General features: G+C 44.7%; 1 protein-coding gene across 1 annotated transcript; it reads left to right on the plus strand.

Moving 5' to 3' along the window:
• Positions 1–7: 7 nt before the first annotated feature.
• Positions 8–22,020, plus strand: LOC115094357 (zinc finger protein 354C-like). Its single transcript, XM_029607329.1, has 4 exons — positions 8–70; positions 10,844–10,957; positions 11,578–11,638; positions 21,306–22,020. Exons 1-4 carry the CDS (start codon positions 44–46, stop codon positions 22,013–22,015), a joined length of 912 nt encoding a protein of 303 aa, XP_029463189.1. The 5' UTR covers positions 8–43; the 3' UTR covers positions 22,016–22,020.
• Positions 22,021–24,644: the final 2,624 nt, after the last annotated feature.

The following is a 24,644-nucleotide window of genomic DNA, read 5'->3' on the forward strand; positions in this document are numbered from 1 at the left end:
AAAGAAGAAGCAGCATATTCAGATAACCCTGAAATGGAGAGGGATGCAAGCCATAACAGCATCACTACAGGTGAGTAAGAAGTTCTAATGACTTTGGGGTCTGTGAGGGTCCCTGTTCAGGAATAGAATGTACTGGAATCTGCCATGGCTAATCACTTTCCCTGTACCATACCTCTGCAGAGCCACTAATGAGGGAGATTTTTCTGGTGTTTTAATGGTGATGTTTCATAGGGTGAGACCATTGAAGTCGATGGCGGTGACTGATTCGGTTCTAAGATCGACTGCCTCGCTGGTATTGGAGTCTCTTGTTCAAGGAGGTTGAGCTGGCCGGGCACTGAATCGAGTGCTTGTAAAACTCGGGGGCACATTGTTAATTTCCTGATTGTACCCTTGAGTTTTAAAAATATTCATCCAGTGCTGGACAGTTCAGATGGAAAACTGTTGAGGCTAGTGCCACAGGATTGGCTCCATCAGGCTGCCCTACCTCACCTCTTCTCTTTGGTGGCAGGCACCTGGGCAGTCTCGAGTGCTACTCCTGCCACTGCCAATCCTTCAGCCTTGCAGTCCATGTCTTGCATGAACGATGTCTGTCCTGCAGGCTCCAGATGGCGTGCAGATGTGGTACACAGTCCTGTTTTGCTAATGTCTCTTCTGTGCACTGCTCTAGAACTTGCCGGGTCAAATATTTTCTCACTCTCTGCACTGGCCAAGTCTTACAGTCATTCTCATGCTAATTGCATGCATTCTTTGTTTCTGGGCTGTTAACCTTCAAAGCTTTTTTGGTGGGTTACTCCCTCATATCTCTTCAATCTTCTCATTCCCCTCTCAGATTATGTACACTTTGCGCTCCTCCCAACAGGAATATGACTCTGCCTTCACCAGAGGTGACTAGACTGAATAACTTTCTGGCGTCTGGCCTTTGGAACTCCCTTCCTCTAGCCGTGTACCTAGAGAAAGATTACAACAAATTTAGGAAATTCCTAAAAACTTTCCTTTTTACACAAGATTTCCCATATTAGCTTTTGCTGTTGGACTATCAAATGTTGTTATGACATTTGTTGAATTTGTTTTCTTTGAAGATTGTTTTTAAATTTTTATTTTTATTTTTGTATTATAAGATTATTTTGTGTATTCCAATTTCTTTCGTTTTATCCATTTTTGTTTTTATAAATTTTGCTGTACTTTTTGTTTTACTATTTATATTTCACAGTTTTATGTGTACATTGCTTTGATTACACTTGTAAGAAATGTGATCAGTATCAATAAATCAAATAAAATGTTTTAGGAACATTTATTTTATGGGAAGGCTTGGCCTCCGCAGGCCTCTTAATGTGTGCAGCCTATAGGTGGCTGTCTTCCTTTTAAGATTAGCCCCCACGCAGTGAAGGAGAGTTCAGAGCCCTGCTGATCTCATGATCTCCCTTTGCCTCCAACAGTTGCAAGTGTAACAGGAGCACTTTGGGTATTGCTTGGACCTCAGTCAGTCGCTCATGGTTGATTCACAGTAATGGTAGCCATGTTTGCACTGCAACTCAGCAGTGAGGACTAGAGTTTATTTATTTATTTAAAACTTTTCTATACCGTCGTTTAGTAATGTACCATCACAACGGTTTACATTTAGGCACGAAATAGGTTTGGTTTGGTTTCTAAGTTATCCATAGGGTGCCAATATTTTACGGTTACAAAGTTCAATAGTATACTCTTAAATGAGAAGTGTGTTGGAGTTACTATTTATATGATTGCTGGGATAATCATATATGTGAAGACTGTTTTCAATTTCATATTTAATTATGAGTAAAATAATTAAATAATTAAATCTTTTTTAATAGATGACTTTCAGCTGTATGTATATGTTGCTATTCAGTGACCTTACTGTGAAATGCTTTTTTGAAGAGCCAAGTTTTTAAGCTTTTTTTGAGTTCTGCTCACCATGCCAAATCCCTGGAGACCTTGTCAGTCTCACACTAAGGAAACATTCAGAGCTATTAAGGTATGAGAATAAGTGGCACCCTAGTGCTTATCACTCTACACTGCCAAGCAGGAAGCCTGGTATTTGGGTTTGATGGCTGGTTACAAATGGGAGCTCACAGCAGCTACCGAGTCAACTATTGCTCTTACTTATTTAATTATTATATTATTAACCACAGTATCTAGTAGCCAGCTCAGAAGCTGCATTACAAATAGGTCTTATGATGGCTGTTTCCTGTTTGCTTAACCTCAAGTGTGAAAATTGCCTCTCCCAAATCAGCTCTACTGTCATTATCATAGAAAGCCTGCACCCATGCAGACATCCAATCCTGCCATATGCAAAGCTTGCAAGCTGCCAACACAAAGGCTTAACTTTGCTTACAATAATGGATATTGTTTTTAACATTAAAATTGTCAAAATTCATTGTTGGACCAATCCAGGTCACAAGTACTCAGCAGATCTGAAAGAGTAGATACATTCCTTGTTGCACACTTCCAGGGATAAGTGATGGCTTTCCCAAGTCTGTCTAGCTAATAATTGTTTATAGACCTTTCCTCTAGGAACTTGCCCAAACCCCTTGGAAACCCAGCTATGCTAATCACCTTGACCACAATCTGGGACAACAAATTCCAGGTTGATTTGTATGTTGAGTGAAAAAATATGTTCCTGTTCATATGCAGATCAATTCCAGATGTCTGGGTTTTGCATCCCTACCAGCAGATGGAGACAGAGAAGAAAAACTACTACTTAGGCAGTGTGCCGCCTGCAGTCCCTCACTATTTCTGACTCCAGCAGATGGTAGAGGTGTAAAGCACCAGCAGCCGGGCGGGGCAAGCAGGAGATTGTATGCCTTGTGTGTATTGGCCCGGAGCCAGTGGGGAGGTGAGAGCCACTGGTCCAGCATCCTCCTTCCCACAGAGCTCTCCCGAAGGCATGTAAGAGGGACCAGTGCAGGGAAGTACTTTTTCTTTTTGGCTTTCTTCCCTGTGGGGTGGGTTGTTCCCTAGAACATAGGAAATTGCCATACTGGGTCCATCAAGCCCATCCCTGTTTCCAACAGCGGCCAATCCAGGCTACAAGCACCAGGCAAGTACCCAAAAACTAAGTCTATCCCATGTTACTGATGCCAGTAATAGCAGAGGCCATTCTCTAAGTCAACTTAATTAATAGCAGGTAATGGACTTCTCCTCCAAGAACTTATCCAAACCTTTTTTAAACCCAGCTACACTAACTGCACTAACCATATTCCCTGGCAACAAATTCCAGAGTTTAATTGTGCGTTGAGTGAAAAAGAACTTTCTCCAATTAGTTTTAAATGTGCTACATGCTAACTTCATGGAGTGCCTCCTAGTCCTTCTGTTATCCGAAAGAGTAAATAACCAATTCACATTTATCCATTCTAGACCTCTCATGATTTTAAACACCTCTATCATATCTCCCCTCAGCCATCCCTCTCCAAGCTGAACAGCCATAAGAACATAAGAACATGCCATACTGGGTCAGACCAAGGGTCCATCAAGCCCAGCATCCTGTCTCCAACAGTGGCCAATCCAGGCTTTAAGAACCTGGCAAGTTCCCAAGAACTAAGTCTATTCCATGTTAATGTTGCTAGTAATAGCAGTGGCTATTTTCTAAGTCAGCTTAATTAATAGCAGGTAATGGACTTCTCCAAGAATTTATCCAATCCTTTTTTAAACCCAGCTATACTAACTGCACTAATCACATCCCCTGCCAACAAATTCCAGAGTTTAATTGTGCATTGAGTGAAAAAGAACTTTCTACGATTAGTTTTAAATGTGCCACATGCTAACTTCATGGAGTGCCCCCTAGTCTTTCTATTATCTGAAAGAGTAAATAACTGATTCACATCTACCCGTTCTAGACCTCTCATGATTTTAAACACCTCTATCATATCCCCCCTCAGCCTTCTCTTCTCCAAGCTGAAAAGTCCTAACCTCTCTAGCCTTTCCTCATAAGGGAGCTGTTCCATCCCCTTTATCATTTTGGTTGCCCTTCTCTGTACCTTCTCCATCACAATTATATCCTTTTTGAGATGCGGCGACCAGAATTGTACACAATATTCAAGGTGCGGTCTCACTATGGAGCGATACAGAGGCATTATGCCATTTCCTCCCGTTTTATTCTCCATTCCCTTTCTAATAATTCCTAATATTCTGTTTGCTTTTTTTTTTTTTGGTCAAAATAATTTTTATTGAGGTGAAACACGAACAGGCAGTAAGTCTCTCACTGAGTAAATAACAGACAACATATTAGATAACCATTATAGTACAAATTGGTTATATCAACAAACAACCAAGAACTGCCCTCATGCATACATCCCATCGCGTTTTCATTTTCTACCCAAACCCCACCCCCTCATACTGCCAACTCCTGCACCTCATTCATCCCCAGACATACCACACGCCACTCACACCACCATATGCATCTCTTCGCCCCCAACCCCCCCCCCCCCCGAGACCCGGGGTTACATCAGTCGGGCTCATAGCCACCGGCCCGCAGTCCTTCTTGAACAGTTGCCGGCATCAGGGGAACACAAGTCTGTCAACAGGCCCGGTATAGTTTGTCCAGCTTCCGCTTACCCAAAACAAAGTCCAAGTGTTCCAGCTGGAGAAACAAGGCCATTCGTTGGAACCAAGCCAGCCCGGATGGGACTGCATCCGGGCCGGGGCCGCCCAGTCGGATAGGACCGTGCTGCATGACAGGACGGCCACTCTACTAAATTTGTCTTTGGAGTGACATATGACAGAAGAACAGGCCTGTGGACTAGACAGGAGAAATTGGCCCATTGCTGGCACTTAGGTGGCGGTACACTGCACAATGACATCTTCCATCAAGTCCCAAAAACTACTCAGGGTCCGACATTGAAAAAGACGATGTGTGTGTTGCGGTCCCCTCCGCGACCCTCGTGTCCGGCCCTTACCTCAAAGTTCCAGCTGGGCCACTCGATGCCTGAACCAGCTCCGTGAGCATCTCCGCAGGGGAGACGCCATTACTCTGGGCTCCTTAGGCGCGCGCGCGCCGTCACGGCACTGATATAGCCCGTTTCCCGCCAGAGCGCGCTCCGCCCCCGCTCCTGACGTCAGACGCCCAGTCCTACTTAAACTCCCCGCGGACCCCACTACGACGCCTTGCAACTGGGTCCCTTGCGGTGCCCAGTTGCCCTGAGCCCCAGTGTGTGACTCCCTCGCACACCGTTCCTGCCTGCCTGCTTGGTCTACTACGTGACTTGCTCGCACTTTTAACCTCTCAGTTCTTGCCTGGTTCAGCACCTGTCCAGGTTCCTGCCTGGCCCCGCTCTGCCTGCCTTCAGCTTGCTTCAGTTCCTGCCTGGTTTCACTCTGCCTGCCTTCAGCTTGCTACAGTTCCTGCCTGGTTTCACTCTGCCTGCCTTCAGCTCGCTACAGTTCCTGCCTGGTTTCTCTCTGCCTGCCTTCAGCTCGCTGCAGTTCCTGCCTGGTTTCTCTCTGCCTGCCTTCAGCTTGCTACAGTTCCTGCCTGGTATCTCTCTGCTGCCTGCCTTCAGCTCGCTGCAGTTCCTGCCTGGCCCTCTGCCTGCCTTCATCTTGCTTCAGTTCCTGCCTGGTTTCACTCTGCCTGCCTTCAGCTTGCTTCAGTTCCTGCCTGGTTTCTCTCGCCTGCCTTCACTTGCTACAGTTCCTGCCTGGTTTCACTCTGCCTGCCTTCAGCTTGCTACAGTTCCTGCCTGGTTACACTCTGCCTGACTTCAGCTTGCTTCAGTTCCTGCCTGGTTTCTCTCTGCCTGCCTTCAGCTCGCTACAGTTCCTGCCTGGTTTCACTCTGCCTGCCTTCAGCTTGCTACAGTTCCTGCCTGGTTTCACTCTGCCTGCCTTCAGCTCGCTACAGTTCCTGCCTGGTTTCGCTCTGCCTGCCTTCAGCTCGCTGCAGTTCCTGCCTGGTTTCTCTGCCTGCCTTCAGCTTGCTACAGTTCCTGCCTGGTTTCTCTCTGCCTGCCTTAGCTCGCTGCAGTTCCTGCCTGGCCCCGCTCTGCCTGCCTTCAGCTTGCTTCAGTTCCTGCCTGGTTTCTCTCTGCCTGCCTTCAGCTTGCTACAGTTCCTGCCTGGTTTCACTCTGCCTGCCTTCAGCTTGCTACAGTTCCTGCCTGGTTTCTCTCTCTGCCTGCCTTCAGCTCGCTGCAGTTCCTGCCTGGTTTCTCTCTGCCTGCCTGCCTTCAGCTTGCTACAGTTCCTGCCTGGTTTCTCTCTGCCTGCCTTAGCTCGCTGCAGTTCCTGCCTGGCCCCCGCTCTGCCTGCCTTCAGCTTGCTTCAGTTCCTGCCTGGTTTCTCTCTGCTCTGCCTTCAGCTTGCTATAGTTCCTGCCTGGTTTCACTCTGCCTGCCTTCAGCTTGCTACAGTTCCTGCCTGTTTCACTCTGCCTGCCTTCAGCTCGCTACAGTTCCTGCCTGGTTTCGCTCTGCCTGCCTTCAGCTCGCTGCAGTTCCTGCCTGGTTTCGCTCTGCCTGCCTTCAGCTTGCTACAGTTCCTGCCTGGTTTCGCTCTGCCTGCCTTCAGCTTGCTTCAGTTCCTGCCTGGTTTCACTCTGCCTGCCTTCAGCTTGCTACAGTTCCTGCCTGGTTTCGCTCTGCCTGCCTTCAGCTTGCTACAGTTCCTGCCTGGTTTCGCTCTGCCTGCCTTCAGCTCGCTGCAGTTCCTGCCTGGGTTCACGCTGCCTGACTTCGGCCCGCCGCAGTTCCTGCCAGGCCTCCTTCATCCGCGTTAGCTCCAGCCTACTCAAGATCCAGACCAGAGATCACCTAAGTCCCAGCGGCCGGGTCCCTACGGGCTCCTCCCGGGGGGACACCGGCTTCCAGGGTGAACCTCCTGAGTCCCAAGCGGCTGGGCTCCTACGGGCTCCTCCCGGGGGAGCACCAGCTTCCGGGTGAAGCCTACTGTCTACACCAGCCTGGTCTGCCTACCGGCCTGCTGCCCCGAGACCATAGTCCAACTACCCCAGGTCTCCCTCAGGCCGGTCTAAGGGTCCACTGTCTAGCTAGTCCACAACAGTGTGAACGTGCCCTCAACGGTCCTGCACTTTATAAACAAGGGGGTGTCCGTGCACCCCATCTGGAAACGTCGGACATCTGTGCAATAAATGCCGTGCAGGATTTTAAACTGAACCTCCCAAAGTCCAATGTCTGGGATCTGCCGGTGCACCCGCTGTAAAGCATTGTTCTAGATATTGTGGAGTGATGGGCAGGCCAAGTTCCGTAGTCCATTTCTCTGCCAGATGGTCTAGGCGACTCTCCTTTCGCATGGTCCGGCCTAGCTTGGTCTGTTTGCTTTTTTGATTGCTGCAGCACAATGAACTGACGATTTCAATGTGTTATCCACTATGACGCCTAGATCTCTTTCTTGGGTGGTAGCTCCTAATATGGAACCCAACATTGTGTAATTATAGCATGGGTTATTTTTCCCTATATGCATCACCTTGCACTTATCCACATTAAATTTCATCTGCCATGTGAATGCCCAATTTTCCAGTCTCACAAGGTTTTCCTGCAATTTATCACAATCTGCTTGTGATTTAACTACTCTGAATAATTTTGTATCATCTGCAAATTTGATTACCTCACTCGTCGTATTTCTTTCCAGATCATTTATAAATACATTGAAAAGCACCGGTCCAAGTACAGATCCCTGAGGCACTCCACTGTTTACCCTTTTCCACTGAGAAAATTGTCCATTTAATCCTACTCTGTTTCCTGTCTTTTAGCCAGTTTGTAATCCATGAAAGGACATCGCCACCTATCCCATGACTTTTTACTTTTCTTAGAAGCCTCTCATGAGGAACTTTGTCAAATGCCTTCTTAAATCCAAATACACTACATCTAGTGGTTCACTTTTATCCACATGTTTATTAACTCCTTCAAAAAAGTGAAGCAGATTTGTGAGGCAAGACTTGCCTTGGGTAAAGCCATGCTGACTTGTTCCATTAAACCATGTCTTTCTATATGTTCTGTGATTTTGATGTTTAGAACACTTTCCACAATTTTTCCTGGCACTGACGTCAGGCTCACTGGTCTGTAGTTTCCCAGATTGCCCCTGGAGCCTTTTCTAAATATTGGAGTTGCAGTTCCGAGAGTTACTGCAGTTGAGAGTTACTGTTCCGGTTAAAAAAACAAATAAACCACGAGTTGGCTCACTCTGAGGAGGACAGTGTGCCTTCGGGAGAGTGGCCCTTACACTTGGGAGAGCTTAAGAGGGTAGTAATGAGTGGGATCATGCTGCTAAAGCTGGAGCATTCTTTCAGCAGCTCGGGGAGCACGACAGAGCCGGTAGTGCATCCAATGCACATGATGGCGGCAGCCTCTGGGTACATGAAGGACTGCTGCATCTGCGGAGAGCAGCAGTCATTCTTGTCCATGGCGGGGGCTATGCATGGGCTGCAAGTCGGTAGATGAAGGCAGTTCCAGTGCTGGGAATTCCACAGTTGCGGTCAGACGTGTAACTCGCTCCGCAGCTGCGACCAGCCAGGCTTTTCAGGTCAACATGGGAATGGTGCCCATTTTAGCATATGCTGGGGGGGGGGACAAGGCAGATCAGATGAGGAGAAGGAACGCCTCTGGCCTTGTCCAAAAGAAGAATAAAGGCTGGATAGACAAGTCAATGAGTGGCTGACCCTTTCTCCTTTCCCATAACTTAGGAGAAAAATAGCAAGCAGGAGTCAGAGGGCTCCTGTCAGCTTGAAACTAACTAAAAATCCACGGGGATAGATGGTGCCTTGGGATGATAAACAGCTAGTTGACACCATCTGCAGCTCCCACACGGGGAAGCAAAATCCAAACCTCTTTCACTAATTTCTACACAGAACCTCCCAAAACAATTGGGACACTCCTTTTTAGTTAGTAAAACTGAAGATTCCCTACACAAATAACAGCAATTCTGTTCTTAAGAATAACTTCTACTATTTTGCCTGGCACCAGGGCTTACTGGTCTGTGGTTTCCCGGATCATCTCTGGAGGCCTTTCTAAAAATTGTGATTCATAACGTTATTCCTCTGCCTAAGTGGTTGGTTGCATGCCATAACATCACTTTAGCAACAATCTCTGTCCATACAGTCTCAATTAAAGCCCCATGCCTTGCTGTCACATACTTTAGCAGGACAGGTTGTTCCATTAGAGCCAGGGCCAAATTGCAAACCAGGCAATTGCCTAGAGCAAAGCTTTTGGGGAAGCAGCAGAGGCTTTGCTAGGCATGGGCACACTGAGCTCTACCCCAATAACTTTTAGCCAGGGCCCCAAATCTCAAACAACCCTATGCTTCCTGCTCCAGCCCCTGCCTCCCAGGCAGTATGCAGGAAGCAGAAGGTGAAGGTGGGAGGCTGAAATTGACAGACCAGAGCAAAAAAAAGTCATTGCTTCCTAATCCAGCCACTCTTCTCTCTGCTTTGCCCCCTACCTTCTTCTCTTGCTGAGAACAGGAATGAGGGGGTGAGGCTTTAGAGGACCGAGCAGAACAAAGGAGGGTTCAGTTTTTGTCTGCATATTTCTAGTCTGTAGTCCTTAATTCTGTATTTGTGTATCCAAGCTGAGGTATTCTTCCAGGGGTCTAAAGCAATCCAGCTTGTTTTGTTTTCCTAACAGGAGGTGCATTGGTGTTCTAGGGTGAGATATATTTGCAGTGTTGTCTTTCTTAAGTAGGATTGCTGCTATTTGAGTTCTGGGAATTTGTTTTGTTTTGGTATGGTGAGTTTGCTTATAGCTTCTGAGTGTCTTTCTTTTTAAGGGTTTTATATTAATTCACAAAGTACCTGGTAATGGAAGGACGTTGACACTGTTACTAAAGTGACAACAGAATTTGAATTTTCTTTGTATGGTGAGAAGTAAGGGGAAATAACCAGCAAACCATTTCAAAGATTATCTTCAACCAGGGCAGTATGGATTACTTTTAATTTGTGAATTCATTTATTTCGTCTCTTTTTTTTTTCCTGCAGTTTATCCCCCCAAAATTACAGAGGACACATTCATTAGACAATGTGACATGATTTTTTAAACATGTATTATTTATATTTTAAAACTAAATTTATTATTAAAGAAAAATATGATCATTGTGGGAAGAGGGATGGTGGTGTGGTGTTGATTGAGTTCAATTATTAAAATGTCAGGGGGGGGCATTGGGTTGGCTTGCAAGTTAATTGGAGGGAGGGGGGGCTGGTACAAGGCTGAAGGTTCTCCTTGAATGCCTCCTTGAATGCATCGGCACCGTGCTTCACTACAGGCCATGAACAATATGGCCCGGTGTTCTACAAAAATAATGCTACATTAATGGGACTTTGCATAAGAGGGTTGAGGGTCAAAAATGAAGAAATGCTGGAAGCAGCACGTCCTGTTCCGTGATGAGACACATTCTGCATCCTGTCAAGGACCTGCTCCAAATGAGCGTTTATGCAGTTTCATTTTCTGTTTTTCGGAAGAAGCGTCATGGAAGAAAAATGGACATTTTTGATGCTACAGAGTTGGAGGAGATTGTCCAAAAATTACACTTCTTTTGTTAACTGAGGCTCTGAGGAGGATCTGCCCTGTTTTTTGTAGAATAAAAAAACTTTTCTGAATGACATCAACTGATCTATCTGCTTTCAGTCAAGTAGTTTTTTTAATGAAATAAGGATATTAGACCAACATAATTCTCCAAAGATGGTGTTCATAGTCTTTGGAAACCACATAGATTCTTTTGAAGGATACGGGTTTTCCTTTGGACATTTGTAATGTGTTTTTTGTTTTATATGATATGCTTTTTTACTGGAAACAGATTTGGTTATGTATTGAAGAGTGGTGTATTCAATTCAATAAACCATAACCATTTTTTAAAATATATCTGTTTCTTGTTTTAACATCAGGTCATCCAGTTTTCAATCCAGATCTTTCCTTGTGGATTAAACAAGAGGATGTGCCATATTTCAGAGATAGCCATAGCTCAGATGGAGAAGAATGTATGGATAATCCATGCACAGGTAAGGAAGGCATTCTAGAAAGATCCTTGCAGAGAAGGGAAAGTGCTGTCAGCTGAAAGGAAAACCAAAAGAATGCTTATCTGTGTGGAATCTCACAAAGCCCTACAATAATTTTTATGCAAAAGCTCTTGGGGAAAGACTAGTTTTCATCATATGCAGTTTTGAATGAGAAGATTGAGGCTGTGTATACTGGCTTTTCAGAAGCTTTGAGTAGGTAGAGCACATAACTGGTGAGATCCAGTCATATTTTAAAGGCATGCCTGAAAGCTGAGAAGTGGACTAGATGTAAGTTTTTTCCTTGTACCCAGAAGGTTTATAAATCTAAGATTGTTCCTGAGAGAATGGAGCATGAAATGGCCACAAGGAGTGACGGCAGGATCTGAACCCTGGCTTCCCTGGTTTGCAGCCTGCTATTCTAACCACTAGTGGATTGTTTCCTGCAGGACTTTATCCTACTTAATGCTTTGCCATCCTTAACAAATAGGCCATCCCTCCACCAATTTGATCTGCCTGATCATGTTGATGTAATTGGTTATCTTCTCCTGCCCAGATATCTGATGCCTATTATGTTTGTCTTCTTAAGCACCTTGCATTCTAACTCTAGTTTCCTCCTCTTCCAGCCAGACCAGTCCAGACACATGGGTTATGCTCACCAACCAGCAGATGGAGACAGGCTAACAGGTTTGCCAATGTCACTCCTTATAGTATGGCTGCCCAAACTTTTAGCACTTGAAAATTCACATGATTCCAGAAGATGACCAAATTAGCAAGGGGTGCAGTTCCCCTCTAACGATCACTCCACTCTCACCTTCCCCTGACTCCAGCTGATTCCTTCTCTCAACCTCCACCTCTTCAGTCAATCCTTTCTCTCAGTCCCCACCTCGTCCAGAGATCATCTCTTAACCTCCTTCCTTCTAGAGGAACCCCCTCTCAGCCTCGATTCCTCTAGGTAATCCACTCTTATATCCCACAGCTCATCTCAACTCCCTAATCCATCTCCTCTTTCTCACTCCCTCCAGCCCTTTTTGCATCCTGCCAGCTGATCCTCTCTCACCTCAAGCCCTTGTTATAACCCCCAACTGATCCTTGGTCATTCCCTCCTCACTTTCATCCCCATCCCCTCTCCCCCTCCAACCTGTCTCTCACACACCATAGTGATATCCTCTAAATCCCAGTTCCTCTCTTACATCCCTCAGTCAACTGTCACTTTCCTGCTCTCACCATCCAGTCCACCTGATCCAATCCTCAAACCCCTCCTGCATCTGATCCCTCCTTTCAAACATTCCCTCTGGACAAGGTCAGTAGCAGCATTTTCCTTTGAGCCTTGGGCCAAAATTGGTTGACAACTGGTGGGAAGAGAAGGCAGACTAATGACAGGGGTAACATTATTTTCTTGGGTAGGTTCAGTGATGGGTGAGGAGAGAGGAACTCAAGCAATCTCCACTAGCTCATGCACACCTAGCCCAGGTTTTCACTCATGGCTGATCCCAAGCCAGACAGTGATATGCAAGTGGAAGCAGCATTACTAATGAAAGTCAGCTTAAGGGCCCTCTAGCAGCCCTGATCCCTCCTCGCACAGGGCTTCCTGTTGCCACAGAAACTCATGCCAGGGCAGTGTCGCTTCAGGGCCTGAATGTGTACTGACTTGCAGGCCCCACTCTGACTTCCACTACTAATGATGCTGCTGCTGGCACCTGAAGAGCACTGCCATTTGAGGCACTTGTGTCTCTGGCTGAAGGTTTAATGATGCCATTTGGGGTCCTAACCCACAGTCTGGGAAGCCCTGCCTTACAGGCTCCCATTCTGACCTCATCCTGCCAGTATTCTCCGTCTCCAGCAGATGGTAGGTGAGCATCCCATGCTGTGAGCTAAGGCCAGATGAAGAAGACTAAAATTAGGACTGGGCAGCTCCTGAGGTGAAAAACTGAGCATAGCCTTAGATCAGGGGGCTTCCAGGTGCTGGAATGGGGCTGGTCGGACCTTGGTCTATGTTCTTCCCCTTCCTCTTCCCCATTTCTGCCTGTGTTTTTTTCTGCTCTCCTGCAGGCTTCTCCTTCCCAAGAAAGCAAAAAAAAAAAGTAGATTTGGTATGGGGGTATTTTATTTTTAGCCTGATATTTCCTCCTCTGTCTGCCTGTTTGTCTAGCAGTAAAGTTTACAAAAAAAATAAAATAGAAACTGAAGAGGAACTCCCTGTCCAGATCAGTTTACCAGCAGGCCCTGGGGTGAGTAACTAGGGGATCCTCTATCTCAAGCCATTTACAGTTGGGTTTAAGGGGGCAGAGAAGAAAAATGGCCTCTTCCTTCAAGCTTCGGAAAAGAACCACACTCTGCACTACCTGCAGGATGTGTCAGTGGGGGGAAGGGCCATATTCTTTGTAGAGCAAGTGTGGAGGAGCAGGAGAATGGGCAACAAATAGATTTATCTGTCTGGTAGAGGACTACATCTGTGGGATTGGTGCTTTTTACTTTTCCTGCCGTCAGGGCTTGCTGCTGCGTTGGGAACGGCATCCATTTTGGAACCATGGCAAGGAAGGGAGTTGAATCCTGGGCCTCCCCCTGTTGTTTCCCACAGTTCAGGAGGTGGCAACTATGTTCTCCAGGGGGTGGGATGGGGGGTGGAGGACCATGCTATCAGCTGCTCTTAAAGGAACAGCTTCCGCCTCCTGTACTTCAGGGATGGTTCTTCCTTCTGCTTGGGCCTCAATCTCTGGAATTTTTAAAGTGCTTGCTTTAAGCTTTCTGCATGAGGCAGAATTCAACTTTTGGTTACAGGGGGAACAGGATGGAAGAGTGAGGAGGGAGTACAAGGATGTAGAAGTGAGGTCCTCTAAGTTGAATGGGTTCCTGCAGGATTCTAAAGCTCTGCGGGACAGTGCAAAAAAGGGCAAGTTAAAGGAAGGGGAATTTCTCCCTGAGGCTTTGCAGTGGTTTATTTACCACACGGATGAACTGTCTTCCTTAATTTCTCAGTCCTTGTGGGTATTAAATATTGCTGAGGAAAAGGGAGAAGAAGATCTTAGTTCTGCTGAGATCTGATTATGAATAGTTTACTGAAGTCTAATAAATCCTTTCTACTGTATAGATCAGTTAAAGATTTGATCTCTTTGGACTGGGACTATCCTGAAGCTAATTTTAAAGGGGTACAGTCTCAGCAGAGTTATCTGCTTATGTCGCAGGAAAGGAAAAAGGTGAAACTCCTGAAAGTGGATGTTCTGATCTGTGTTGTCATGAAAAGGACTACTATCCCTGTGGAGGGAGATGTCCTTAAAGATGTACAGGATAGGAAGATGGAGACTGTTCTTAAGCAGACTTTTCAAGCTTCCAGAATGTTGCATCAGGTGGTAGCATGTGCCTACCAGTAGCAAAGGTAGGTTTGCATCTATCTCAGTTAGTTCAAGAGGGTTCCTTAGAGGGAAGGGGGCCACTGATGAGACCCAGTTGGAACCCAGAGTGGCCTTTGTGGCAGATGATTCTTTTGACTTACTCTTCGTTGACGTGCAGATATTTATTGTGGCTCGGAAATAGTCAACAAATTCAATTTCTAAGATGTAAGTGACTAAACTTCCCTTTAAAGGGAATCTACTCTTTGGTGAAGACGTTGAAGATGGTGAAAGCTTGGGGGAGTTGAAGGTGCCTAGGCTTGTAGAGGATAAACTGAAAGAGCTGTTCCATAAAGCATCTTCCCGGAATTGTTTTCAGGATTCAAAGAATAGCAATTCAGGTTGGTCTTTGAAGGTCAGAAATCTAGACCAAGGGTTCCTAAACTTTTGGGAGCATAGACCCTTTTTCAACATCCAAAAGTTTTGCAAACCCCAACATCTATCTCTTTAATTTTTGCATGCAGTTAATATGGCATTGTAGGGAAGTGGGTAGCAAGGGACCTGTTTTTGTTATTAAATATACCTGTCTTGGATCTAGATACTTCAGTGACAGCATTATTACAGAAAATTGCTATAGAGTCAGATGTAAATTAGCATGTTGCTGGAGGAAAACTACGATCCCATCGGAAGAAAAAGTATGGAGAGAATATATTATATGGGTAAACTGACAGCAATAAAGAGGGGCAGGCAAAAGGCCTTTGAAGACATCTGGAAACCATATGAACATTGGAAACAAAAGAAGAAAACCAAGAAGACTACCCAGTCTGACTTGAAATGAATTGAAATGATTTGACTTACAGAGTTATAAGGGTTGTGAGAAATGCCATTTTTTTTTGCCTTGTAGTCTGGATCATAAAAAAAACACATTAAGAAAACAATAATGACACTTTACATCTATGTAAAAGTACATAAGAACATAAGAACATAAGAAATTGCCATGCTGGGTCAGACCAAGGGTCCATCAAGCCCAGCATCCTGTTTCCAACAGAGGCCAAACCAGGCCACAAGAACCTGGCAATTACCCAAACACCTAGAAGATCCCATGCTACTGATGCAATTAATAGCAGTGACTATTCCCTAAGTAAACTTGATTAATAGCAGTTAATGGACTTCTCTTCCAAGAACTTATCCAAACCTTTTTTGAACCCAGCTACACTAACTGCACTAACCACATCCTCTGGCAACAAATTCCAGAGATTTATTGTGCGTTGAGTGAAAAAGAATTTTCTCCGATTAGTCTTAAATGTGCTACTTGCTAACTTCATGGAATGCCCCCTAGTCCTTCTATTATTCGAAAGTGTAAATAACCGAGTCACATCTACTCGTTCAAGACCTCTCATGATCTTAAAGACCTCTATGATATCCCCCCTCAGCCGTCTCTTCTCCAAGCTGAACAGCCCTAACCTCTTCAGCCTTTCCTCATAGGGGAGCTGTTCCATCCCCTTTATCATTTTGCCCTTCTCTGTACCTTCTCTGTACCTTCTCCATTGCAACTATATCTTTTTTGAGATACGGCGACCAGAATTGTACACAGTATTCAAGGTGTGGTCTCACCATGGAGCGATATAGAGGCATTATGACATTTTCCGTTTTATTAACCATTCCCATGGAATAACCATGGAAAAGGTATGTTATGTCATAGAACACACAACACAGATTTGTAAAAGCAAATACTTGGTTTACTAAATATTGTAAAATATGATAAAACTCAGTAAAGGCAAATAGTATCACAGTAAATATTACTAAAAACAAACAGCATTACAATAATGAAAGATAAAGATTTATACAAAGAAAGTAAAGATTTATAAGCGAGACCTCCCTCATAGTCCCTCTGTTGTAAGTCAACATATCTGTGAAAAAATCGAGGGACACGAGCCTGGAGAAGCATCAAGAAATGGGCTAACAATGCTCTTTCTCTGATGAATCTGAAGAGTACTATTAATTACAATTTTATAGTCTTCTTTCCTGGTTCTGGTTCAGGTTTTGCAAGGCCAGTTGTTCTAATTAGAACTTTCAATTTCAGCAAGATTTATGCCCTAATTAGGAAACATCCTGGTACTACGTGACTCCAAACAGTTCAAAAACTTTATCAGAAAGAAAAACAGATGTTTCTTGTTCTTATCTCAGCTTGTTACTACTAGACTAAGGAAAAGAGGCAAGACAGCATACTATAATTTCACGGCTACAATGTCTTATACTAAGCTCTTGTGCAAATTCATATTGACCTACATTTATTCATTTATTTATTGATGATTGCTTTGTTCCACTAGCCCAGCTGTGCATACAAAGTTCTTCCAGTCCACTTTAACTAACTTCATATATATAGCTTTCCACAAGAGTTTTGTAGGAGGGCAATACAGCAGCAAGATCTGTATGAGGGGAAGAAGTGTGGAGAAAAATGTTAGATTGTAGCAACTTATCTATTTGCAAACGGTGGATTGCTTTGGCTAATGGTAATATGAGTTATGCGTTTTGTGACATATTATCCTCTTGTTATGAAACTGATAATAAAATTAATTACAAAAAAATAACGCCATATGGAAAACAGATTAAGATAATAATAATATACATTCCATAATCATTTGTAATGATTAAAACTTAATATTAAATAGGGAATGGTTTCTGATATAAATTGTGCTCTCCCTCCTGCCCTCCCTTTATGGTCCTTTCATGAGTGCTACTCCCCATCTCCACCTTGGCCCACTCCTGCCCTGCTTTTCTCCACCTACAGACTCTTTCTGAGTGCTTTCCCTCCTGCTCTTTCCTCCCTGCAGTCCCTTCTCTGGTTCTATCTGTCCTACCTTCTTCCTGTGACCCTTCCCCAAGTGCCTTCCCTTCCCTAATCCTCCCCATCAAGGCCCCTTCTTGAGTGCTTCCCCCACCGCGTGCCTGCCTCCCTCCTGTCCTTCTTCTTTGGCCCTGTTCCAAGTGTTGCACATGATCCCTTCCCAAGTGTCTTCTCTTCCCCATAGCCTCTTCTTGAGTGCCTTGCCTCTTGTCCTCTTCCCCTTGCAGCCCCTTCCTGGTCCTCTCCCCTTAGTCCCATCTCAAGTGCTCTTTATTTATTTAGATTCATTACCCAACTTTTGAATAAGAAATTCACCCAGGGTGGGGTACGACATATTTGAAAGGTAACATACAGGAGACCTAACAGTACCAGTGTGAAGGAGACTTCATTAAGAACTAAACTTGATCTCTATCAATGACCGACCGGACTTAACTAGGTAAAATGTAGAACAGGATTAAACTCAAAATAAGTCAACAACAGAACTAAGAATAGAACACATCTCAGTAAAATCAGCACAGGACTAATTAGATAAATATACAAACATCTCAGCACAATAGTTTTTAGCAGCATTTTCAAGGCACTCATATAAATACAAACAGACAACAGATTGCAGCAGCACATTTAAGGCACCCCTATAAAGTGCCAAACAATTTATAGCACTCTCTCTGCCCTCCTCCCTCTTTAAGGCTGCTTCTAAGTGCTTCCTTCCTCTGCTGGACCTTTGGGCTGACCCAGTATGGCAAATTTTATGTTCTTATTGAGCACTCCATCAGGGCCAGGGCAGTTTCAAATTTGAGGCTCCACTTAACCTGGTTTCCAACTCAATTGCAACTTCAAGCCATTCAGCATTTTTTATGTTTTCCTTTTCTATATTCTAGTGTATGCTGGGCAGCCGTTCTGCTTTTCTGTTATGCTCTACATGACCCTCATACAAATTTTTCCTGAACTATTCAGTTGCTTCTTTCATTGGTGATGTTTCAGCTGCACTAATGCTCTTCTTCAGTTCCTTGTAGAATCACTTTGCGTTCTCTGTAAATATTTATTTTTGCCTGTTTTCATCATAGCTTTGCAACGTTTGTGCATCTGCTATTGTTTTCAGTTTATATTGAATGATATGAATTTAAGATCTGCAAGTGCAGCATATCTTAGCTTTATGTTTTGGATTGTTCTATTTATTTTCATTGTCCTCGCTCCTTTGAAGTACGCATCTTCCAGTAACATCTCTCTATTCTTCTGCCTTCTATCTGTGGGACAGCACCTGTGGTGATCACTTAACACAAATAGTTGTTCGGTATTTCTGCTTTTTCTTTGTTGCCCACCACACTTTCCTCCTTTTCACCTTTGTTTTACAGTCCCACCTCCTTTCGCTAACCTATTAAAAAAAAAGTCTTGTCACCTTGCATAACTGTCTTAGCTATCTTTTCCTCTACTTTGTATCTTTGCTGCCCTAATTAGCTTTCCTTAGTCTTTTCCTTTGCTGATGGCACAAATTTATTTAAAGTTGTTAAATCGCAAGAGGATTGTGAGAAATTGTAAGAGGACATTGCAAAACTGGGAGAGTGGGCATGCAAATGGCAAATAAAGTTTAATGTGGATAAATGCAAAGTGACGCACTTAGGGGTAGATTTTCAAAGGGTTACGCGCGTAACCCCCAAAAACCTACCCTGCGCGCGCCGAGCCTATTTGCATAGGCTCGGTGGCGCGTGCAAGCCCCGGGACGCTTGTATGTCCCGGGGCTTCGAAAATGGGCGGTACGAGGGCGGGGCCTCGGTCCGGGCGTGTCCAGGGGCATGGCCGAGTGCCCCGACACAGCGACCTGTGTCAGGGCCTAGCGAGCCGGTGCAAGCATAACTCTATGAAACAAGGTGGGGGGGGGGGGATTTACGTAGGGCTGGGGGTGGGTTAGATAGGGGAAGGGAGGGAAAGGTAGGGGGGACCAAAAAAAGTTCCCTCCAAGGCCGCTCCGATTTCGGAGCGGCCTTGGAGGGAACGGGGAAAGCCATCGGTCCCCTAGGGCTCGGCGCGTGCAAAGTGCACAAGTGTGCACCCCCTTGCACACTCCGACCCTGGACTGCCCCCGGACCACCCATCCTCTGGCAACAAATTCCAGAGTTTAATTATGCGTTGAGTAAAAAATATTTTCTTTTATTAGTTTTAAATTTATTACCTAGTAACTTTATTGTTTTCCCCTGGTCTTTGTACTTTTTGAAAGAGTAAACAACTGATTAAGGTTTACTTGTTCCATTCCACTCATTATTTTATAGATCTCTATCATATCTCCCCTCAGCCTTCTCTTCTCCAAGCTGAAGAGTCCTACCTTTCTTCACTGGGGAATTGTTCCATCCCCTTTATCATTTTTGTCACCCTTCTCTGTACCTTTTCTAATTCTGCTATATCTTTCTTGAGATATGGTGACCAGAACTGCACACAATACCCAAGATGAGGTCGCACCATGAAGCGATACAGAGGCTTTATGATATTCTCTGTTTTTTCTTCATTCCTTTCCTAGTAATCCCTAGCATTCTATTTGCTTTCTTGGCTGCTGTTGCACACTAGCAGAAGATTTCAACATATTTTCAACGATATCAGTTAAATCCTTTTCCTGAGTGATGACTCCTAATCTGGAACTTTGCATTATGTAGCTATAATTTGGGTTACTCTTCCCTAAGGGGCCGATTTTAAATTTTGCGTGTGTGGGGTACATTTGTGCGCGCTACCAGGTGCGCACAAATGTACACCCGATTTTAAGCGATATTAAGTCGGAGGCCCCAAAAATAAAAAAAAATTAAAAATCAGCCCGCGGGTTGAAAAACAGATGCTCAATTTTGCCGGCGTCCGTGTTCCAAACCCGTAACTGTCAGCGAGTTTGACAACCGACACCGGTAAAATTAAGCATTGGCTGTCAAACCCGCTGACAGCTGCTGCTTCCGCCAATAAGGAGGCGCTAGGGACGTGCTAGTGTCCCTAGCGCCTTCTTATTAGTGCGGGCCCTCATTTGCATACTGAATCGCACGCCCAGGAGAGTGGCCTGGGTGCGCGTTGGGAGAGCGGGCGCTCGCCTCGGAGCGCCGGCTCTCCCGCGCAGTTTACTGAATCGGCCTGATTGTTTTCTTTTGTGAGATGTCTTCTACCTTTTCCATGGTAATCTTTTTGCTCTTATCTTATTGGCCACCTCTTGAAACCAGATATTTCTTTTTCCTGTTTTATTACTTTCCTAGTAGAAGCTTAAACATTTTCAACTAGAGCCAGAGGGCGAGCAGCAGGGCTAGATAATGTGGTGAGGAGGATTTTGTTGGTCTTTTAACTTGCAAAACAGAAGGCATAACCTGTGTGATATGGAGGTAAGACAAAATTCCTATTGAGCACTTTTGCAGAGAGAAAAGGTCTTAGAAGAACCTATCAGTCATTCTAATAATACCATTATTTGTGCCTTAGGCATCTGTTGTGCTCAGAGGAGACCTCACTTAGTCTCATTTCAGCCTGGAATCTGGACTTGTGTTCCGATCTAGATTGGAAAGACAGGAGGCAAAGTTGCTGAGCCTTAAGCATGATTTCCTTTAGTATTAAACGCTGAGAATTTGTATTCAAATTACTCATAGATTATGCCGTACTCCCCTATTCTTTTCCAGATTTGGAATATAGTCCCTTATTTTGGAGTGGTTGCGGGCAAAAAGGAACCTACTTCCATGTGTGATGGGAGTGTGTGAAGGAGGATGAGTTTTGGAGACAAGTCCTAGCCTGCATTAATCAGATCTGTTAGAAAGATCTGTCTTTTGAAATTCTGGAGAGAAAGATCTTGTATGGTTGGGTCTTAAAAACTGACCATTTACTACATACTGCTCGATTTACTATAGCACAGCTTTGAGAACAAACTCCTACTGTTTTGTGTTGGGAAATCAAAGTTGCAATTATGGAACGAATGACTCATTGTTTGCATGAACAAAGCATAATCTATAAAGAGATTTGGTCCCCATATTGGGAATGGTGTGGAGGGAGGGTTGAATCTTAATGTATTTATTTTCCCTGTGCATATTGTATTATACTTTCTGATTCACGTATTTTCTTTTCTGCGCAAGTTGTGTATTAACTGTGCCTTGTTTTAAATAAAATTTTATAATACCAATATCTGAGAAACAGATCACTGCTAATATTTTTTTTTTGGTTCTTATTCCCACAGAGGATGAACCTGTGTCGTGTGAGAAAGAGAAGCCTCTTGGTATGTCTGCTGAAAAGCAGAAAATGAATGAGCCACTGTCCGAGATCCCAGCCGAGAATGTCATCCAGTGGTCCATCAGCAGACAACTGAAATCAGCGTGGCGGGAAACAACCATGTCAAGAGGGGGCCAAGGCACAGCTACTGACTATGAAACAGAGTTCAGTAAACTCATTCTCCCTATTGTAGAACAAAGAGCTTACCAGGAAGAGAGACCTTTTATGTGTACTGTGTGTGGGAAGTGCTTCAAAAAGAACTCCAATCTCATTGCCCACCGGAGAACGCACACCGGGGAGAAACCCCACAAATGTACAGAGTGTGAGAAAAGATTCAGCCACAGCTCCAATCTTATTCGTCACTTAAGAATTCACACAGGAGAGAGGCCATACAAGTGTTCAGACTGTGAGAAGTGCTTCAGTAAAAATTCTCAGCTTCTTCAGCATCAGCGATTCCACACAGAAAATAGACCATATAAATGTACTGACTGTGAGAAGAGCTTTGGCAAAAGCGCACATCTTGTTCTACACAAGAGAACCCATACAGGGGAAAGACCATATAAATGTACTGAATGTAAGAAGAGCTTTAGTGTTCAGTCCAATCTCATTCGGCATCAGAGGATTCACATGGGAGAAGATGACGTCTTCATTCAACAGACTATACATCCCAGCATCTGAGGAGACGTGGAAGTTTTTTGTGTATACAAATTGGTCGGACCATGTAGAACTAATGATTTGTTTAAGAACATAGAGAATCCAACTGCTCAACAAGATCTGCAGTGCGACCCAAAAGGTACCCATGAGCCATGACGCTAAGAGTCGTTTGTGAGGCATGGGGGTACTGCGTTAGTATATTTTTAGAAGTGTTGACAGCAAAAGGTAATTGAACGCTCAGAACTGAAAAAACTGACATCCAGAAATTATGGACAGGAATCCAAATAAATTGGAAATACCAGAGATTCAGGAATAAAATGGAAAGGTGCTTCAGAGTGGAATCATGAGTTCTGCAGAAAGAAAAACAGTGGCCCAAAGAGGATATGGTGCTAGGGACAGCACAGGAGTGGACTGTGCTCAAGAGGGCTTAGTGTGTACACAGATTCCCTAAGACTTAGCAGCTGATTCTGTTGAACAAAATTTAGATTTAGAACCTCAGTTATTCTGAGTTATGAATAAATTAACAATTCGTGGTATTTATAGTTAGTGACCACCAGTAATGGTGGCTCTGAGAGACTTTCTGAACTGAGTTTTGTGATTGTAGGTTGTGTACTTCTGCTCAGCCCTTTGACTGAAGGGTGTACACACAAAAGTAAGATAATATCAGCCCTTACGGCTTCCTGTGTCAGACCCAAAAGGTGGGTGCATGCTCATGCTGATGGACCTGCTTATGTTATTTTGATTAGAGCTGATACCTCCCCTTTCAGTGTGAATACGAACAACATGTGCTTAGAACTTGTGTAATTTAGATCCTAAGCATTAAAGACTTTGGTTGCAGGTCTGGCGGTATCTGACTACTGCTGTCCCCGTTGTGGACTCCCTTCCATTAAGGACAAAATGCCTAGTCTCATTGCTATTCCTAATCCATGGTTTTACAATGCAATTTTTTTTAAATGCATTTGCAGCAAAAACATCTACTATGAAGTAAATGCTGAGGTTGGTCAGTAGTGGTCCATACACAGACTTTGTGCACTTTTCAGCTGAACTTTAGTGGAAAGCTTTGTTTTGTTTTGACGGGGGGGAGGGGGGGGGAAGAGGAGGAAGAAGGAGTTGGTTAAATAAGTTTCTCTACAGCTAAATATGAAGAATACGAAAAAGTTATTTAATTTATTTCTGCCTATTTTAGCAGAACAGTAATTATTTGCACTGTGTCTGGATCTGTGATATACAATATACGTGAGCTTTTAGGGCAGTGGTTCCCAACCCTGTCCTGGGGACTCCCCAGCCAGTCGGGTTTTCAGGATATCCACAATGAATATGCATGAGTGAAAATTTTCATGCACTGCCTCCATAACATGCAAATGTTCTCTCATGCATATTCATTGTGGATATCCTGAACACCCGACTGGCCGGGGGGTCCCCAGGACAGGGTTGGGAACCACTGCTCTAGGAGGTCGAACTCAGCTTTTATGCTTCTCTCCACCATCAGATGCCTTTATATACACTGAGTACTGAACATCCTGACAAGTGCCAGGATGCATCCCTAGCACTGGATATTTTATCATCTCATGGATTTAAGAACAAAAGGTCTGGATCTGTAAAGTTCACTTAATCTGTATTTGAGTTGGGGCTTGATGGAACTAATCTATTAATGCAAGTAATTGTTTTAATGTTCTTTGTTTTATTAGTAATTTATTCTTAAGTAGGAAACTTTGAAATCCTACTGTGCCATGCACACCATGTGCTCACAGTATATCAATGTCTCCGACCCAGTGTGCTCTCAGACCTGATCAGGTGTGCTACAGGAAAGTCACCATGGTCTACTGCCCAGATCCAGACCTGCACCCTGGGCTCTGCTCTTAGCACCTTGCAGCAACAAGAAACAGCGGTGGCTCTTAAATGCATGGGAACTCCTTTCTGAGAATGTGTAATCATGCTTGTCTCTTCTTTCCAGATTAAGCCCTGGAGTCTGGTAATTAATGAACAGCATGCAAGGCATAGATAGCTGGGCCCTACTTTGTGCAGCACACATACAGGTCAATCCAGTAACGAGTGGTAGGAAGCTGCGTTAGTGCCCGGCGCACCCGCGGTTGCCGCACGCACAGTCCAGCTCACCTACCGCTCGATCCTGTATGTAAATAGCTTGCAAATGCAAGCTGCGTCTAAGAGCGTCCGTGAAGCGTTAGGCCCGCGCAACCTGTTTTACTGTATAGAGCGCTATACAGCGCCTATACAGTAACCTGGGTGCGCGGCCTAACGCTTCACGGACACGCTGGTATCTGTCATTTCAAATGTCATTTCAAATGACATTTGAAATGACAGGTACCAGGAATGGACAGTTCTCCGACGTCGCGATTGTCAGCCCTCTCTCCCCTCCTCCCGAAGCAACAAGCAAAAAAAAAAAGTTGCAAGAGAGAGGGAGAGAGGACGGGCAATCCTACGCTCGGGACTGCCAATCCCCTCTCCCCTCCTCCCGAGGCAAGGCGTGAAAAGCAGCCTTGCTCCATGAGGAGGGGAGAGAGGACTGGCAGTGTAAAGCGACGAAGCGACTTACTTTTTTTGCAGCCCCCCCTCCGGAGACGGACATCGGCGAGGACGACTGCAGCTGCCGCGAAGATGGATGCCTGCACGGGCGAAAGCGGCCCCTGTTCGT

This window comes from Rhinatrema bivittatum, chromosome 6 (assembly GCF_901001135.1).
Source record: "Rhinatrema bivittatum chromosome 6, aRhiBiv1.1, whole genome shotgun sequence".
NCBI classification, from domain to species: domain Eukaryota; kingdom Metazoa; phylum Chordata; class Amphibia; order Gymnophiona; family Rhinatrematidae; genus Rhinatrema; species Rhinatrema bivittatum.

Excerpts from the sequence above, each read along its gene's own strand:
- LOC115094357 (XM_029607329.1), top strand. The coding sequence starts at position 44 with ATGCAAGCCATAACAGCATCACTACAG. Across the intron at positions 10,958-11,577 it reads TATGGATAATCCATGCACAG|CCAGACCAGTCCAGACACAT; the intron begins GTAAGGAAGGCA and ends CTCCTCTTCCAG. Across the intron at positions 11,639-21,305 it reads AGATGGAGACAGGCTAACAG|AGGATGAACCTGTGTCGTGT; the intron begins GTTTGCCAATGT and ends TTATTCCCACAG.